Here is an 18,216-nt window from a genome sequence, read left to right as displayed (position 1 = left end):
ATATAAAGTTAAGGCTCTGCCATATTATAATGAAACAATTAATATATATTTGTTTTCTCTCCCATGGTCAAGAAGTCTTGGAGCCAAATATTTCTCTTTAAGAGGTTTGGGATTCAAAAGAGTTCAGGAAATATTTTTTTCTAACTGCGACCAGGCATGCAGCATTGCAGAAACAAGTTTAAAAGTAGAGGCAAGGAAGTAGATCATTCTGGAAATAAGAAGAGCATTTTTTTAAAAAGAGGTTGCACATTCATTAAGTGAAGCACATAAAGATTTTTCTCTCAGTTATGGAAAATGTTAATGTAAGACAGCTAAGGCCCAGATGTTTCTCCGATTAATCATATGTAAGGAGCTATAAGCATTCTCTCCTTCATTCAGCTAGCAAATATTTACTGAGTTCCTGGTTCACCAGAATGTTCTAGTGCTGGGGACAGAGTGGTGAAATCTCTGCCCTCACTCTAGTGGGGGGAGACACACAAAAAACATACGAAATATATATTTTGTTGGATAGTGATAAGCATTATGGAAAAAAAAAATCAGAAGGGAAGAGGCATGTGAAAGGTCAGGGGTGAGGGGAAATGGTAGCTCTACACTGTAGGTAGGGCATCCAGGGTAGGCTTCTCAGAAGGTGACTTTTTAGTAGACTGAAGCGAGTGAGCGATTTGACCGCATGGCGCTGGAAGTGTTCAGCCAGGGTGGGCGGCAATGCAGAGGCCCAAAAGCCTTTGGCAGCTGTCATGTAGAATATGCAGTTGAGCCCATCCTGCAGCGGCTACTAGGATTCTCACATGTACAGTAAACCAAGCAGGTGGGCTTGCCAAGTCTGTTGTCCAGAGACTCAAGGAGCCTTCTGGGGGCATCTCATCACAAGGGAACTTAGAAACTTGAGCAGATGAGGTTGCCTCAGGAACAAAGTCTTAGCCTAAGGGGAAGAGCAACCTTGAGAACATGGAGGTGCCTGTCACTTGGGTTTATCTCCTGGTCCAGCCTCTTCAAATACTTAAGACTGAGTGTTGTGATAAAGGGGAAAGATTTAAGTAAAACACACTTTATGAAAACCTGTAAGATACAGTCACAAAGAATAGATGTATAGCTTAGTTCTTTCCAGTGTGGGTTGTAGGAGAGAGTCACTTTCCTCATTTCAGCAAGGGACAAGGGGTGTCTGGAGCAAATTGACAACTGCAGGAAGCACTCCACTGGCCTCTGGAAGGCACCAGAAGAAGAGAGGTTGCAAGAAGCTGCAGCTGAGAGCAGAGACCAGATTATGAGTCTTTGTACGATAGCTAAGGAGTTTATATTGTCATCCTAAGGACACTGGGGAATAGGGACATCATCAGATTTGCATTTTGGAAAGATTAGCCAGGCTGCCCAGTGGAAAATGGATTCAAGGGGGCAATAAAGGAGGCAGGAAAACGAGTTATGGAGATTGACAGGGTAATTTAGGTGGGGAGCTGATGGAGGATTGAATTGCAGTAGCAGCAGTGAAGCTTTAGGAAAATGTATGTATCTGAGAGTATTTAGGTGACAGAAATTACAGAACCCGATGAGTAAATCAACATGGGTGGTGGGTGGTAGTGAAGCGAAATACTGAGGCAACTCAGGTATTTGATGTGAACACCTGGAGAGAAAAGCACTTAGAAAAGCAATATGAGAAGTATGGGTAAGTTTGAATTTTTCCCCTTGGGGGGTGTGTGTGTGCGTGTGTGTAAGGGGGCTGTTGATTAATTCACTTGGACATGCTGAATTAGACAGTCTGTGGAGCACCCAGGTGGCAGTGTCTCACAGGCAGGTGGTTGGGTGGATCCTGAGCTGACTCTTGCTCTCTCTTTAGACCTGCTTCCTCCCTGAGCTGTAGACTTGAATATCCGAAAGGTTGCCAGATAACTCCACTGGGAGGTCTGATAAACTCACAATGCCTTAAAGTGAGTATATCATCTCCACGCGCCTCTGTCCTCTACTACCTTGCCCCTCTATCAGCCACTTGGTCCACTCTTTCACGGGGGTGGCACCACCATCTTGCTTGGACTCATGCATCTAACCTGCTTCACATCCTCTTCACTTCTGCATTGCCAGTGGCTGGTGCAAGTGGCAACTGGGTGCCCAGTTGAATGTGACCCCAAGAATTAGAAATAGGGAAATTAGGTTGCTCTCATAGGGGTATGCTATAAACTTATCAGATGATGGGTCAAAGCCCAGATAATGTATAGTTAAGTTTGTCTGCTTGAATAACGACAAAGAACTGGGTCAGCAATGGAAGCCCAGAAAAGGGAGAGTCAGAGAAAAAAATGCTGGTAGTGTATAGAACTAGCATTAAACTAGTTCTCTGGCTTGTGAATGGGAGTTTCTGTGAATCTTTTAATGTATGACTTGGAATCTGAGAGGCAAGTGCCTAGCTTGATGTGGTAACAAATTCAGTACCTGATACAAGAATTCTGTTTTAGCTTTTCTCCATTAGAAAAGTGATGTGTTCATTCTTTCTTTCTATTTTCCACTTATTTTTGTTTCTAAAATCACTCATACTTCCAAACATCCAAAAAGAACTACTACTAATTGTCAGGATTTTTCCTTTCAATCTATTTTCTATGCATATGGAATTAACACTTAGCAACTATTTCATCTCCTTTTTGTAAAAATGCAGTACAGATCTGCAATCTCAAATGACAAAATTCTTAAACAACTGTGTGGGAAAGAGTTTTGGCTGCTTCTCCCATGCCAAAAAAGAAAAAAAAATTCTAAGTGTACTTGAGTAAATTTCAGTAAAAGAATTTCTGCAACCTGACCAAGGAAGAGATTTCTTGTTTCCAAGACCTTGCCAAGATTCACGGGTATGACAAGCAATCCAATAAAGCTTTTATGGTAGCCAGTGGTAACCTCCAAAAATGATAATTAGCCAACTAGATATATGCTAGACATTACCCTTCTAAGTTCAAATTCTTGTCTCTGGCAAAGATGTGTATGGATGTGTGTGTGTGTGTGTCTGTATGTACAAGCATGAATGGTAATTTTCTTATTTTCTCATGCTTAATACATTTATTAGATAGTCTCCTTCTATAAAGGAATCTGTTATCAACTATTTGTTAACCCTGAAATATGAACTGTACAGGTAAGTCAGAATAAATCTTGATTCTTTCTTTTTATTCATCAAATTTGTGACTATTGAGTTGGTGCCCAGAGTGTTAAGGGCTCAGTAAATGGAAACCATATAGTTTGCATGCTTTTGGCTGTGCTACTATTTGGACATCTTACTATAATATTAAAAAAAAAAGTTCCACAGTCTTACTTTCTTTAACCCAAACTCATGGTCAGAAGCAGTTAGGGTTGATGCATCAAGGAACCTTACCTCATTCTCTGATGAGCTTGCAGAGAGGAGCACTTCTTGGGCATCGAAGAACTCAGAGACAGACTCCGACATAGAGAGGCGGCTCTCATTGGCTACTTGTTGTGACAGGGGGAGACTGACATGGATTTGCTCACCAGCCTACAGAAGAGAAAAGCATATGGTGTAATCGTTTTCTTCCGTGTAAGAATGGTTATTTGTTCAAATGAGACCATGACGTACTAGCCAGATTTCTAGAAAAATTCACACTATATGTTAAAAGAGTGGTGACCACAGCTAATTTTCACTTGCAAGTGAGTAATGACCACTGCATAAGTTTCCTTCCAATATGCCTAAAGAATCCAAAAGGTGCAGGTGAAAGGTGAGTTGATTTTAAATCTATGCTCAATTAATATTAAGTGGAATGTAACAGGTTGAGCCCCTACCCTGAATTGACTGTGGAGACAAGTTCCTTGTCATATGCTTAGGCTTGTCATTAACTAGTCATATTCTAACCAGTATACTATACCTCAAGCAGTATTTGTAGAAACCACTAGAGATATGCTAAGAAAACAGTCTACAAGACTAATTTTTGAGACGGAATATATAAAAGTCATTTTCCAGTTTGATCATGAATTTTATCCAATGAAACATATGATTAGAGTATTGAACCTTATTTCAAATTGTATTTTTATTCAGTAAGTAATAAATATTATTTTCAAGGATACAATTTAAGTTTCAATCAGAAAAATATGTAAGAGAACTAAAATATATATATTCTAGTACACATTTCAAGTTGAAAAGAAGATTCAAACTGAGGTTGTTGACTAATTTTTGAATGACAAAATTTTAGAAATACCTCTAGATTCTGGGCAGTTGAGTAGGCATATGTGTCATCAGAGATCACGGGACCCATGGAGGTGGATGGACGCGGGGTGGGTAACTTACATCAAAGAGAAGCTGTCTGGGGATGGTATTTCCTAAGCAGTTAGATGGCAGAACACTTGCACCCACAGATTTCTAGAAAAATGTATATTTTTGGTGCAAATATGGCCTTAGTATTAGTTAAAACTCTCACCTTGTTACACGTATTACTGTTGAAAAGTATAAATTCTCATGGCTAAAAATAATAATTTTATAAAGGATTATAAACAGAATTATACACTCAAGTTTAGCCCAAATACTGAATGTTCTCCTATCCGCTTACCATTTCTTCAAAAATTCTTCTGAAAAATGGAGTAATAGCACCTACCTCAGAGAGTTGTTGGGGGTGTGAAATGAGATAACATGTATAAACTGGGTTAGCACAATGCCAAGCACATAGTAAGCATTCACTGGACACCTGTTAACCATTATTAGCATCATCATCAGTAGGAGCTGTAGCAGCACTAATAGTAGTATCTTAGCAAGGTCACGTGACTTCTCTTCTTAGATAGGACTTTTAAAACAAACCTTAAGCAAACTTCTATTTAGCACCTTCTCAGCTAAAAGAGTTTGTTTCAACATTTCATGGGCCATTGATGATAAGAAATATTTCAAATGAAGAGTGAGAGAAAATTCACAAGCTGGAGTATATACAAACTAAATATTCAGTAGCATGAGATGAACACAGGAATAAATAAAAATAGACAACTGATCACCAAGAATCAATGATGTCAAGCTCATGTACATCCTTCACTCCAAAGAACACTGAACTGTCAGCAACACAATATTTATGCAGGGAATCGTATCAGCAGTGAAAGAACTGTATGAAAATAAATAAAAATAGGCAGTAGATTTAGATGCTATAAAATAAGTATTCTACATCTATTAAAAATGAGTCTTACCTCATCAGGGCTAGGAATAATATTTACACTGACAACCTGATCACAAATAATAGATTCTGAATGTATTCTGTTCAACCGACTCCTTAGTTCAGCATTCTGGTTGAGTGCCTTAAAATAACAAAAACCGCATATGTAATTTCAAGTTATTAAGCAAGCATAAAGCAGAACAAGCACACAGGTACACTTTAGACAACAAAGTCTTATGATGTTCTTAGCTGAAACTTTTGGAGCCACCATAGGCCAGATCCCACTGGTAAGAAGGAAATAAATGGCTCAGAATTAAGGCACTCAGTGTTTTGCAATATAAGACTACTACTTAGTAGGTTAGTGGGTTGAAAGAGTTCATGGATTTCATAAAAATGATTCATGGAATTTTCTCTCCCTTAGAGTCAGGTCCATTACACCCAAGCCCAGTCTACCACCACATATATATCACATTTTACACCCTAGGATAAAAATTATTGAGTCTTTCAATTTTTGTTTTTTTTTTTTGGTTTTAGTTTCTAAAATTTGGGAGTTGTTTCAAAACCAGATATCTTAAAAATTATTTGGAAATGTAATGAACAATGAACTGGCTTTATATTTTATAAAGCTATATTTTAGTCTGGTGAAAGAAAATAGTTGTCTTTCCACTTTCTAGGAGCACATAATTAATACCTATGACAGTACAGCAGAACTAACTCAAGCGGAGACCAAAGATGCCTTCCCTGAACAGTGTAAACATCGACAAGTATAATAAAGAACATATCACAAAAAGGAAACTAACTCCAAGCTACCTGCATCTCATGACTTTTAACACACCCTAAGTCAGCATCAGTAAAACACCATCTGCTACAACTCAGTTTAGAGGGTGGGGCAAGAAGAGAACAGCTTTACATAAGCATGGGCTCCCTAACAGGGGCCCTGTGGACAGAGGCACATGGAGCACATTAGTGCATGGGAACCTGTTCCATATACAGAAGACACATGTAGCTGACTGGATTACACCAAGTCTCAAGTAAAAGACCTTTGTGAGGACAAAGCCCAGTGAAAAGCTAGACAGCTCCTTTCCTTCCCATTAAAACCAGCAATTAGAAGATGGAAGTGAATGTTTCAGAGTGAAAAGATAAATGTCAGGACTTACTGAAGAGCACATCTGCCCCGGGGAGTGAGGATTCTGCTTTTCTTTGTAAAGAGTCGATGACTACGGTAAACCAATACGTATACAAATATAACAGCATAACTATAACTCTGTACCTATTAAATCACCCAGGATAAATTACACAGTGGCTAAACTTCACACTTTCATTGAGGGGTGCAGAATCCTTGGGCATGGAGCACGGAACAGCCCCTCTCCCTTCATCCCAGCTTTTGCTTTTTAAGAAGAAAACTGTTCACTCGCAGCTTTTGGCTTTTGTTTAAAGTCTTTAAACCAGTTTGTAAACGATGTGTAAAACAGAACACACTTGGTCTTTGTGCGCTGTCAAGTATTGATGGATTAAAGGTGGACACAGATCCTACAGTCATATTGCAGACAGGAGGAAATATGTGTCCAGTTCTCTGAGAAAACAGGGATGTGTTAGTGAGAAAAAAGGTGATTACTTTTTTAGTAAATAAACCATGTGCTTCCTAATACCTTTATATTCTGCAAAAGTGCTCAGGATCATTTTTCTTGGAGCAAAATCTCAAACACTTGAAATTTGAAAAAAAAAATACTGTATAATTCGTATTCTTTGTGACTACCTATGCTTATTTGTTCTTTCATTATTTTTCTGTCCACAAGTGTACTGAAAGCTGCCTTAGTTATTGAAATAATTAGAACCAGATATATTTTGTTGTCTTGGAAGTAGGAGGCCTTGTTGTAAGTTGTAAGATGGTTTTAATTGCAGAATCACATTTATGACTTCAGGGTTTCACACAAACCTCAACTAAGGGTTCCTCCAGAGTGACTGCACCTTTTGTTGCCCCTGGAATAGAGTTAACAAAACAAACCCCACAAAAACTCAAGGGCAAGGATAAGTAATGTTTTTTTCAGAGGATGGGAGTTTTACACACAAGTGTCCCATTTATAAGGAAACTTGGAGAATTGTTTGCTCTGGATGTTTAAGAAAGTTAAATTCCCATTTAAGCTCTCATCTCATCCAGTATTCATTAAATGTAATCTTGCCTACAGGTGTGTGTGAAGGCACAAAAGGTAGCCTCTAGCTGATAATATCAATAGGAAATGAGCTGAAAATTAAAGGAATATTGTATTAATAATATATATGCAGTGGTAGAAAAACGTTGTTACGTGACACAAAAAAGCATGGAAATAAATACTATTCCAACTCTGGCAACCCCAAGGGCAGAAAGTGTAAGCAGATGCGGAGCATGCAACAGCCCATTTCTGTGTGTCTAGCCAGGATGGCTCCTCCTTTTGCCTCATTCACACAGACTGGTTTTTTTTTTAATTTTTATTTATTTATTTATTTATTTATTTATTTATTTATTTATTTATTTATTTATTTATTTATTTATTTATTTATTTATGGCTGTGTTGGGCCTTCGCTTCTGTGCGAGGGCTTTCTCTAGTTGTGGCAAGCGGGGGCCGCTCTTCATCATGGTGCACGGGCCTCTCACTATCGCGGGCTCTCTTGTTGCAGAGCACAGGCTCCAGATGTGCAGGCTCAGTAGTTGTAGCTCACGGGCCTAGTTGCTCCGCGGCATGTGGGATCTTCCCAGACCAGGGCTCGAACCCGTGTCCCCTGCATTAGCAGGCAGATTCTCAACCACTGCACCACCAGGGAAGCCCCACACAGACTGTTTTTGAAGTTGGCTACAACCAAGCGCCATGAGCGCTCTTAGGGAGTGCTCAGGACCACATTTGTTACTTCCCTCCCTGAAGCTCACCTATTTTCTCTACAACGATATTATGGAAACATCCTTGGGAACATCGAGGTATATGGATATTTTCAGTGAAATGACACTATTAGTGGTAATTAACATAGAAGAGCCCAGTTGATGGCAGAAACAATATACAGAATGCACCCAAGGAGTCTGTACAGTGGTGAAGCAAGGGAAAAGGAGGCACGTCGCCAGCCACTTGTGCCAGGTCATGAGCAAGAAAAGCCATGGAAACTTGTGAGTAATAACATTGCTCCAGGAGTGGCAGACGGGGTCAAGGCCTAACAGGCAGGAAGCAGCCTCGGGCTCAGGAACTGTGCCTAGATTTTTTAGGAAGTCTCACTACTTGCTTTCATGAGTGAGCTCAGACCGCACTACAAACTCTCCGCAAAGTATACTCATTTCCCCACACCTCATGTCCCTCATACACATTCAAGTGTAATATACCCAAGAAACACATAATTCCTGACCCATCTATAAAAGAAGTTACCATCTTGAAGTTCTGGGCCAGAATTAATTGCCCAAATCCTTACCTCCTTGGCTATTAACTACCATTCACCACCCTAGGCAGACAATGGGTGAGAATTTACCTTAGACTGGGTGAGACTCTGGCATAGCATATGCATTTTACTGAATGGAACTGTGGGTTCTGGGAAGGACACATAGAAGCCTGACGGCTGGAGAAGGATATGAAACATATGGCAATGTGGAATCACCAGAAGACTTAAACCCTTCAGATAAAAGCAAAACTGGTTGAAAAGGAGTGAGAATATGAGTATGGAAACTGTCAAAGCTAGAGCTGTCAAGAACCTGGGTATCTCTTAAAGATCACCTTGTTTTTTATTTTAAAAAAATACTATTATAGTGTATTTGGAAAACACAAAAAAGTAGAAAAATATTTTTTTAAATTCATACCTTACTACCCAATCAACCAATTTCTGGTAGCTTGGTATATTTCTTTCTTTCTTTCTTTTTTTAAATTTATTTATTTAATTTATTTATTTTTGGCTACACTGGGACTTCGTTGCTGCACGCGGGCTTTCTCTCTAGTTGCAGTGAGCGGGGGCTACTCTTTGTTGCAGTGCGCGCGCTTCTCATTGCGGTGGCTTCTCTTGTTGGGGAGCATGGGCTCTAGGCGTGCGGGCTTCAGTAGTTGTGGCACGCAGGCTCAGTAGTTGTGGCTCGTGGGCTCTAGAGCGCAGGCTCAGTAGTTGTGGCGCACAGGCTTAGTTGCTCTGCGGCATGTGGGATCTTCCCGGACCAGGGCTCGAACCCGTGTCCCCTGCATTGGCAGGCGGATTCTTAACCACTGTGCCACCAGGGAAGCCCGGTAGCTTGGTATAGTTCTTTCTAGCTTTTTTTCTTATGCATTTTCCACATTATTTAATGGGAACATACTCTACATCCTGTGTCTGCCACTTATTCTTTGTACACAGATATTTATTTTATGTTTCAAACTCTTCACAAATGTGATTTTAATAACTGCAGAACAAGTGATTATTTTCTACTCTTGGGCACTTAAGTTGTTACTGATTTTTATTAGGATAAATAATGCTGCCATGAACGTTTATGTGCATACAGGCTTTCTACATTCAGCATTACCCCCTTAGATTATACATATCAGCCATGGACCAAAGAGTCAAAGGGTAAAATATTTTTAAGGCTTTTAATAAACATTGCCAAATTATGTCCAAAATGACATCAATTTAAAGTTACTGGATAGCTAAAAAAAAAGATGTAAAGGATTCTATGAAGAATATCTTCATATACAACAAATTTGGCCAAGTCTCAGGGAAGTCTGAAATTCAGGAACAAATACACTTAAAACATTTATCCCAACACAGAATACCTATTTTGGATGTATCAAATGCTGTAGACAGGAAGGATGGTAAACGCTATGACTGGGATTTTAATTGTGCTGCTACGTGCCTTAAGCCAATGTCTTTGCTTACATTCCCAAACATACCACGTTTCACTGATTCTAATATGCACAATTCCTCAAACATTAACACCTCTGAAGCACTGGTCAGTTTAATTGACATTTTTTTGTTTCTTAGTAATGCACAGAATGATGGCACATCTAACAGTGGATGTCGTACTGATTTAATGAAGTTCAGTTAACTCTAGACTGAGTACTGGGTCATATTCTTCTGCTCACATTTGTATGGACCCAACACCCAATGCATTTAGCACAAGCTGTGTACAAACTCTGGGGCCAGAAATCAAACTGGTAATAGTGACGGAGTGTAATGTATTGAAGACAGACTCAAGGCAAGCTGAATCTTTCATTATAGTAATCTAGGGGGCTGAGTTTACCATAGTCTTACTATATACTATTTGATTTTGGTGTTCAGTGCATAAAATTATAGCTGCTGTGAAATAAAGTCATTTACAAAGGGATACATGCCACATAAAATACCTTGTCCTACAGGTATAAATCCAACATCTATGCTGCCTTTCAGGTGTAAAAGTTTACTTTTAAAGTTTCATGGGGTAAAATAACAGAATTATGTACATTTTTGTATACATATAGATCAGGGATGAAATGCTACTTTAGAAGAGAAATTCATTATACTGTTCAGCCTTGCAAATTATTACATGCCCAAGGCAGGTAAAAATTTATGCTGAGCATGTAGTGAAGAATGCTAATTTTACTTATTTTATTATGCTATGTACCTTCTAAAAGGATGATGGAATTTGCCAAGTTGATATATTTAAAAGCTTTATTGAAAAGCAGCATTTTAATCATTAGACGTATATCAAATCGGACTTATGTCAAATAAAAAATAAGCTTTAAAAACGTTAGACTGATCTAAGAAGTTATTTAAACAGTCTCTCTCCTTCCCTTTCTGGGGGGAGACTTGGATTGGTAACTGTTCATTAAAAAAGTATCTGGGATTTAACTGATGATACCTGAATAAGGATCAAAGATGTCTTTAGGCTACCTAAAATCACACTATAATGTGAAGTTATATTAACATAGAAACATACGTAGAACAGCTGTCTCAATGTACTCAAGCTATTTCATATCTTGTTCAATCCTTAGTGCTATATTTAAAGAGGCACAATGAAAATAATAGAATTAGCCAATCAAGATGGCTACACCAGTTAATTGTTTCCCATCTTCAATATCTCCTTATCTGCTAATTCCTTCCCTTCATGATACAAACAAACTTAGATGACTGCCAAATTCAAGGTTGACTTTCAGTCTATATATCATTTGCTGCTAAGTCAGACCCTGTTAACCTTTTCGTTCTTGAAATTATCAAAACTCTTTACCCTTGATCTCAATGATCATAGCTATCTAAATTTGTCAGCTGTTTCCCCTGGGTTTCCATCAAAGGATCCTCGTTTTTTTGTTTGTTTTTTTTAGCTTGTCCTTTAAATACTAATGTCCTCTATGGCAGCATCATTGGCCTCTTTTATTCTGACTGAAAACACAATTTATCAACATCTATAAATTCACTGATATATGGGGGTATCCACATCTTTCTGCCAGGGCCTCTCTCCTGAGCCCTAGAGCTCAGGAGGAAATGATCCACCCAGTGGGAAGGTATGTACAGACACAAGGATGTGAACACAGCCAAGATGCTGTGATAACACAGAACTGGAAGCACTGAATTCGCTAGTGGATAGGGTATAACTATCTTTATAGTCCCAAATTAGTTTCACATTTTTTGAGTTCAAAAAAATGAAGTAAATATAACACCCCCCCCACCTCCGCAAATAACCCAACAAAAATCTATTGAGGCTCTAAGTCTAGATGCAAATAAATGTTTAGACAAGAGAAGGAAACATTTAACCCAAAGCACGCAAGTTGATGTAATTTCACTTTATTTTACTTTTGTCATGTTGCTAACAGCTGCTGCTGTCTCCTGAGGTCCATCAAGGACCAATTCTTCCACGAACCTGATCTCTGGGTCTGCTCACAGCTCAGGCATCTCTCATTTCCCTGAACACCCAGAGCCCTGGAAATCTGCACTGCTCATGTGCCACTGGGAATGGACTACAGCGTGGTCCATTTAACTGTTTCCTGAGTAAATACTGCTCATCTCAGTAGTCAGATCATGAACTTCCTGGGAACATGGCCAGGGCTACTTTTAACTTGGTGTCCTATACCTTGCACTGTACCTAAAGTACAGTAGTTGAATTTAAACACAATGAATAAATGAATGAACAAATGAATGACTGCTTTAAAATTTCTCTTCATCACCATTTCTAATCTCACCTGACCTCCCAAACTTAGACGTGTTTACTATTCTCTGTCTTACCAACAAGCAAATAAAAGCAAGCAAGCGGGAAACAAGCACATTTTCTTATTTTTCTCAGCACAAGCTTATCTCATACCACTAAGACTTCAATCCTTAATACATCTGAAGAAAACACTGCAACATGTAGGGGGACAAAAATGTATCTGACACATTTACAGGATGACATACAAGATGTTTACTCACCATTATTTTGATCTTTCTGATTCATGATCCTTTCAGGATCACGATTCAGAAGATCGATTAACATGGACTAGGTGTCCGACAGATACATGACATGAGATCAGTCCAGGGCAACCGTTCAAGTGTGCTTGTGAAGGAAGCCCTCTGCAGACTGGAACACAGTTGCCGCTTGGAATGCTCAGGCTCTCGAGTTCCCTAGTTTTGCGCTGGAAGCAGCATATGCACCTCAACTGACAGTGTTTGATGGCAAACAGCAGAAAGTGTGGCCCAGAAAACAGCATTCAATAACGTGAAACTTAACGCTGAAAAGAAGCTGACAGTTCAGGGACATAAAACATGGCGAGACCAGTTTAAGTCTAATTTTCAGGAACTGAGGGAAACTCTTCAGGCAGGAGCTGATCCACATGGAAAACCACTTACCCAGGATTTGCTTGCTCCTTCGCTCTGATCCAAGGCACCAGGAAGTGAACAATATTTTATATAAACACTGAGTTCTCACACAAAATCAATAACAACATTGAAGTCTCAAAGGAAGTTTTAAAGGTGCATTTATAGACTAAATGAAAATATTTCAGAGGAAGTGCTCAGTGTAAGAAAGCATAAGTGCAACTTCATATAGCTAAATCTAAATACGTAACTATGAATACATATCTGAGTGCTTTTCCAAGATTTAAACGCTTCTTAACATTATCATCTGCATTTATAGGAGAGGTATTTTGTTATAATTATATCCATATACAAGTCAAAAAAAAAAAAGAAAAAGAAAGCATAAGTGCAGTTTTAAAGGATTTTTAACAGAAATTTCAACCTTGAAATACACAGGGACTTGATTAGTATTAATAAGATCAATATAATATATATTGAGTAATATTTATTATAGTGTAAAATATATACTGAAACATATACAAGAGTCTAGCTTCAGGGAGCATAACTTAGGAAGAAAATCCTAAGAGTGCAAATCAGAATAGAAAAAATAGGTAATAGTTATCAGTAATTTTCAACAGATTAAAATGTAAGTGGGAAAAAATAGTTAAGTGTGGAAGATCTGGTAGATTTTGTCTATTTGACATTGGATCAAACATATTCTGGAACATAACTGTTTAAATGTGTATGTAAATCATGTATAAATGCATGATATTTTCTTTTTTTTTTAAACCAGGGACTGCCTTATAATGACTACAGAGAGGCATTAAAAGTATTTAATCAGCCAAAATAGCAATTATGTTTGCAAGCAAGTTTGGTTCATTTTCACTCTTACCTTGATATTGTTTGGAAGAAAAGTAATAAAATGTAATACTGACACTGCAATGTCTTGGGAGAATTTCAGATGATGTGCCATCCCCATGATGGATTGCCTCCACCCCCATCTTTGGCTTATAGGGTTAGGCATGTATTATGAGAGTGAAACAAACACTCTCATTTACCTGAGACAGTGACTGTCGGAGCCGTGCCATCTGCGTGCTGTGGCCTTTATTGTGATCCTGCTCAGAAACCATCTGTTTAAGCTTCTCCTTCTCTATAGCTATGCTATTAAACGCTGACTTCAAAAGAGAATGCACTGCGTGGGGAGAAAAGTAAGAAACAAAGATCAAATGGATCCAGAAAGAATATATAAAACTATAAACTTCTCAGTACTTTAACTCATGCACAGATATTTTCTGGAAAGTTTATGTTACAGTCTAATTGAAAGTCAGCCATAAAATGGAATCTACCAGAACATCCATACACAAATATAGGAATGGTAATTAATCAGGATGAAAGTTTTAGCATTTCAAACCAGATAAGCCAACAAAGACCTGGAAGCAGCATATAAAATTATCAATTTTTAAATTTCAATATTTAGAAACTAAAGTATAATTCCTAGAAGGAAAAGGGAACAAGTTTTACTCTGCCATATTTGAAGGCAATATTTGAGCAGTTCTGTGTACAATGAAGCCTCATGCAAATCATTTAGAACTATCAAAAATTATTTCCCCAAAGTGTGTACCCAAACGAGCATTTTATGAGTCCTACCAATATAAATAAGACAGCTGTTTTAGAAGTTCTAACTAGTTCTCTTTCGGGTAGGAAATGATTTGGTCTTAAGAACAGCACTTGCATTACTTTCTCAGCCAAGAACATCATGATATCAGAAGTGTTTTTAAAGAGTACAAACTTCCAGTTATAAGATGAATAAGTTCTCGGGATCTAATGTACAGTATGGTGTTATAGTTAATAGCACTGTATTATTTACATGAAAGTTGCTAAGAGAGTAGATCTTAAATGTTCTCACCACAAAAAAGAAATGGTGGGACTTCCCTGGTGGTGCAGTGGTGAAGACTCCACACTCCCAATGCAGGGGGCCCGAGTTCAATCCCTGGTCAGGGAACTAGATCCCACATGCATGCTGCAACTTAGGAGCCCACTTGCCGCAACTAAGGAGCCAGCAAGCCATAACTAAGGAGCCCATGTGCTGCAACTAAGGAGCCAGTGAATCACAACTAAGGAGCCCGCCTGCTGCAACAAAGACCCAGCACAACCAAATAAATATTAAAAAAAAAAGAAATGGTACGGTGTTAGCTATCGCAATTATTTTCAGTATATAAGTGTATCAAATCAACATGTATACCTTGAACTTACACAATATCATATGTCAATTATATCTCAATAGAGCTGGAAATAAAACAAAATAAAAGCAACAATAAAAACAACCTCCACTGCCATTTCTGCATACCTAACAACATACATTGGTAAAAATCCAAGGCAGTCTTTAACTCTGAAACACAAAAAGGCTGAATTTCCAACTCCTATCTTTACAATAACAGTTTCTATAAAACGCAAAGTCTTCTAAAAGGGATTTCCTTATAAGAGAAAGGATTTTTTTAAAGAAATGGAAAAATTTAGCATAAAACAGTGGCCTGAATTAAAGGGGAAAAATGGTGAGATCATAAGGGACTCACAATCTGTTGATTTATATGCTACATTCTAGTTATCAATTTTAAGGTAATAACTTGATAGCTGAAATATGTTAACCCAACTGGCAGCTCTAAAAGCGGACTCTCACTCATTTCAAAATCCATAATTCTTCCTAAAGAGTTCATTCGATAGTCATAGAAAAGCCCCCCCTTTTTTTCTAGCACAACTGAAAAGAAAACATGTTGTTTCAACAAAGGCTTTAAAATTCTGTTGAAACTTGGATTTCCTGAAAGCCTCCGGATTGCAACCAAATACACAAAGCTTTCCCAGGGCTACCTTCAAATTTACCCATCTTCCTTTAGAAGCTGTGCTATAGTTAATTTACACATTTGCTGTCTCATTTTACCTGCTGCTATAACCTCACATTAGAAGTAAAAGCTACTGGCTTTCCTGGCCATAAATCTATGCTGTTACATAAACAGAATAACATTGTTCTAGTCTAATGACATGATTAGCATCCAGCTAAGACATGCAATAAAAATGTGCAAGGAGTAAAACAGCAGGTGAAAGAGAGGTGGCCTTACAGAATCTCAACCGAAAAATCTATAGAAAAAAAAAGGTGGGGGAGATGATATAGTTTAATTGCTTCAGGATTGTGGAATTAAAGAAATCTCTGCTAGCACATCTTTGCTGATGGTTTAAGACTATACATTTTTGTTGACTTCAGCATTCCCAGAGATGTCCTCAGTGTGTGCCCCTTCTTTCCTGAGTCACTAGGCTCTTGAGTATTATGGGGGGTACTTGAGATGTTCCATTTAACACACATTTTCAAGAATAATTTATAACCTATTACCAGCGGGCCCAGAGGAAATAAATGTGATTAATTCATAATAAGATGTTAGTGACCGAAAACAACATAATGTGTGTCTTTCTCCAAGAGACTGGGAAGGTACTATCAAAAGGCACACACACACACACACACACAAAGTTTCAGCGGCTGAAATTTAAATACTATAGCAATAAGGGGAGGGAGTTAATTTGGGAGCTGAGGCTCTTCATGGTAAACACAGACAAGACTGCCCAATCCACCTACACTCCACTCTCCTGCTTCTTATTTATTATACTCTTACTCTCTGTGCCTGATGACGGCAATTGAACTTCTGCAACATGCCTTATTGAAAACTTAACATCAAAAAAGAGACTCCAAGGTGGGGTGGACTTCTGCTCCCCTCAAATCTGGACTGGCCTGTGAAGCTCTGACCAGTAGAGTGCAGTGAAGGGACAGTGCTTCAGGTCCAGAGCTGGCTGCTTCCATTCCAACCCACTCCATTCTTTTGGAGCCCTGAGCTGCCATGGAGAGGGAGAAGGAGAGGGACAGAGTCGTGTGCAGCCTCCCAGCGGTCCAACCAAAGTGCTAGTGAAGACACCTTGAACAATTCAGCCCAGTTTCCAGCTGAATACTGTTGAGGGAACCCAACCAATGCCACGTGGCACAGAAGAACTGCTTAGCTGAGCCTTCCTGAATTCCTTACCCACAAACTGCAAAGTAAAACTTATTATGTCGTTTAATAAAAAAAGAGTTTCAAACAGAATCTGTTTCTTTTCTTTTTTTCCCTTGCTAAGGCTAACTCACAAGTATGTATTAAATGATGAAAAACAGATGTTGAGTAGTAGTGTCTGCTGACCTGCCTAGGATAATGTCTTTTTTTCCCCCTAAGTGTTTGATTCCGCAAATTTCAGAGAATAAATAGATAATCCCATTATCCTAATATTCTCTGAGTGAAGAAAATCAAATTTTAATTTATGATGACCTACAATCCTAGTGCCAGGCCTGAAGGCAATAGGAAGAACAGTCATCAAAGGTTAACACCCTTTTTGTCTTTCTGCCTTTCTGCCTTTTCTCACCCTCAATGCTACTTTCTTTACTCAGTCAAAACTGTAACCCTATGATGTGTGTTCTCCCAGGAGGCGGGCATCATATCCCACTGCATTTTGTCTATAGAATTGCAATAAATATATAAACCATTTGACCTTTCTACCATGACCACCTAAACAAGGATAAGAGAATAAATGGCAACTTCCCATCAAGGAAGAGAGCTTCTCTCAAAGGCACATTATATTTATTGTTACCTTTCTGTGCAATTAGACAAAATTCTTCTTGAAGCTTTGTATAATCCATTGAACTTTCCAGAGGGTCTGTGAGGTGGCTAGGGGGAGTCTGAAATTCAATATCTGCACAAAGGTTGGGGTTGGAGGAATGCAAGCGAACCGGGGACATGGTAGCACTGAAAGGAACCTGAAAGGGGAGGACACAAATTATTAGAGAGCAACAGCACATTGTTCCACCCTCTCTTACACAGAAAAGATCTCTTCCAGCCTCCAGAATAATAGATTCCTCCCTGAGGACACACTCGGAGACAGTACTCATTTATTGTGCAGGTGGCTGGGTAGGAAGGAATCTCATTTCCCATAGTTGATTTAGTACTGCCACTGCCTCATTGGCTTTTCACTGTCACAGGGAGAGATGACTACACAATGACAGGAAGAACAGGCACAATCCCAGATAAGCTTCAGCTCTGAACCCACTGAAACAGGGCTGGCAGAAAGCAGTCTGAACTGTGATGTAGCTGACCTTCTCTCACAAAGTCTGGGTACTCAAGTCAGAGCACTTTTTATGCCTACTTCTTTCTTAGCCTGGAGCAGGAATTTACTGAACAGGTAAAAATTCAAGAGGTGCGTATACAGAAAGATTCACTTGCTCCATTGCCATGAGATAAAACATAAGTAAGTTTAATACTAAATATAACAATGGCTTAAAGGGACTCACAATTAAATTTGAAATTGATTCATCAAGATGTATTTGTAA

General features: G+C 38.7%; 1 protein-coding gene across 19 annotated transcripts in view; it reads right to left on the bottom strand.

The window, feature by feature from the left end:
* OSBPL6 (oxysterol binding protein like 6) overlaps positions 1 to 18,216 on the bottom strand; it is a 208,823-nt gene that overhangs the window by 19,884 nt on the left and 170,723 nt on the right. For 10 of the 19 annotated variants that reach the window (XM_082466680.1, XM_082466694.1, XM_082466691.1 and 7 more), the window contains 4 exons: positions 17,481 to 17,646; positions 13,880 to 14,013; positions 5,143 to 5,250; positions 3,341 to 3,478 (listed from right to left, as the gene is read on the bottom strand). In XM_082466680.1, coding sequence (XP_082322806.1) covers positions 3,341 to 3,478; positions 5,143 to 5,250; positions 13,880 to 14,013; positions 17,481 to 17,646 — 546 coding nt within the window. Of the gene's footprint in view, positions 1 to 3,340; positions 3,479 to 4,175; positions 4,337 to 5,142; positions 5,251 to 13,879; positions 14,014 to 17,480; positions 17,647 to 18,216 lie in introns of those variants that run through there. The other 9 variants (XM_082466696.1, XM_082466697.1, XM_082466681.1 and 6 more) reach the window with 4 other exon arrangements.

This window comes from Balaenoptera physalus (genome assembly GCF_965194825.1).
Source record: "Balaenoptera physalus genome assembly, chromosome: 6".
Taxonomy (NCBI): Eukaryota; Metazoa; Chordata; class Mammalia; order Artiodactyla; family Balaenopteridae; genus Balaenoptera; species Balaenoptera physalus.
Note: the sequence above shows the minus strand (reverse complement) of the source record. Positions and strands in the feature narration are given on the sequence as shown.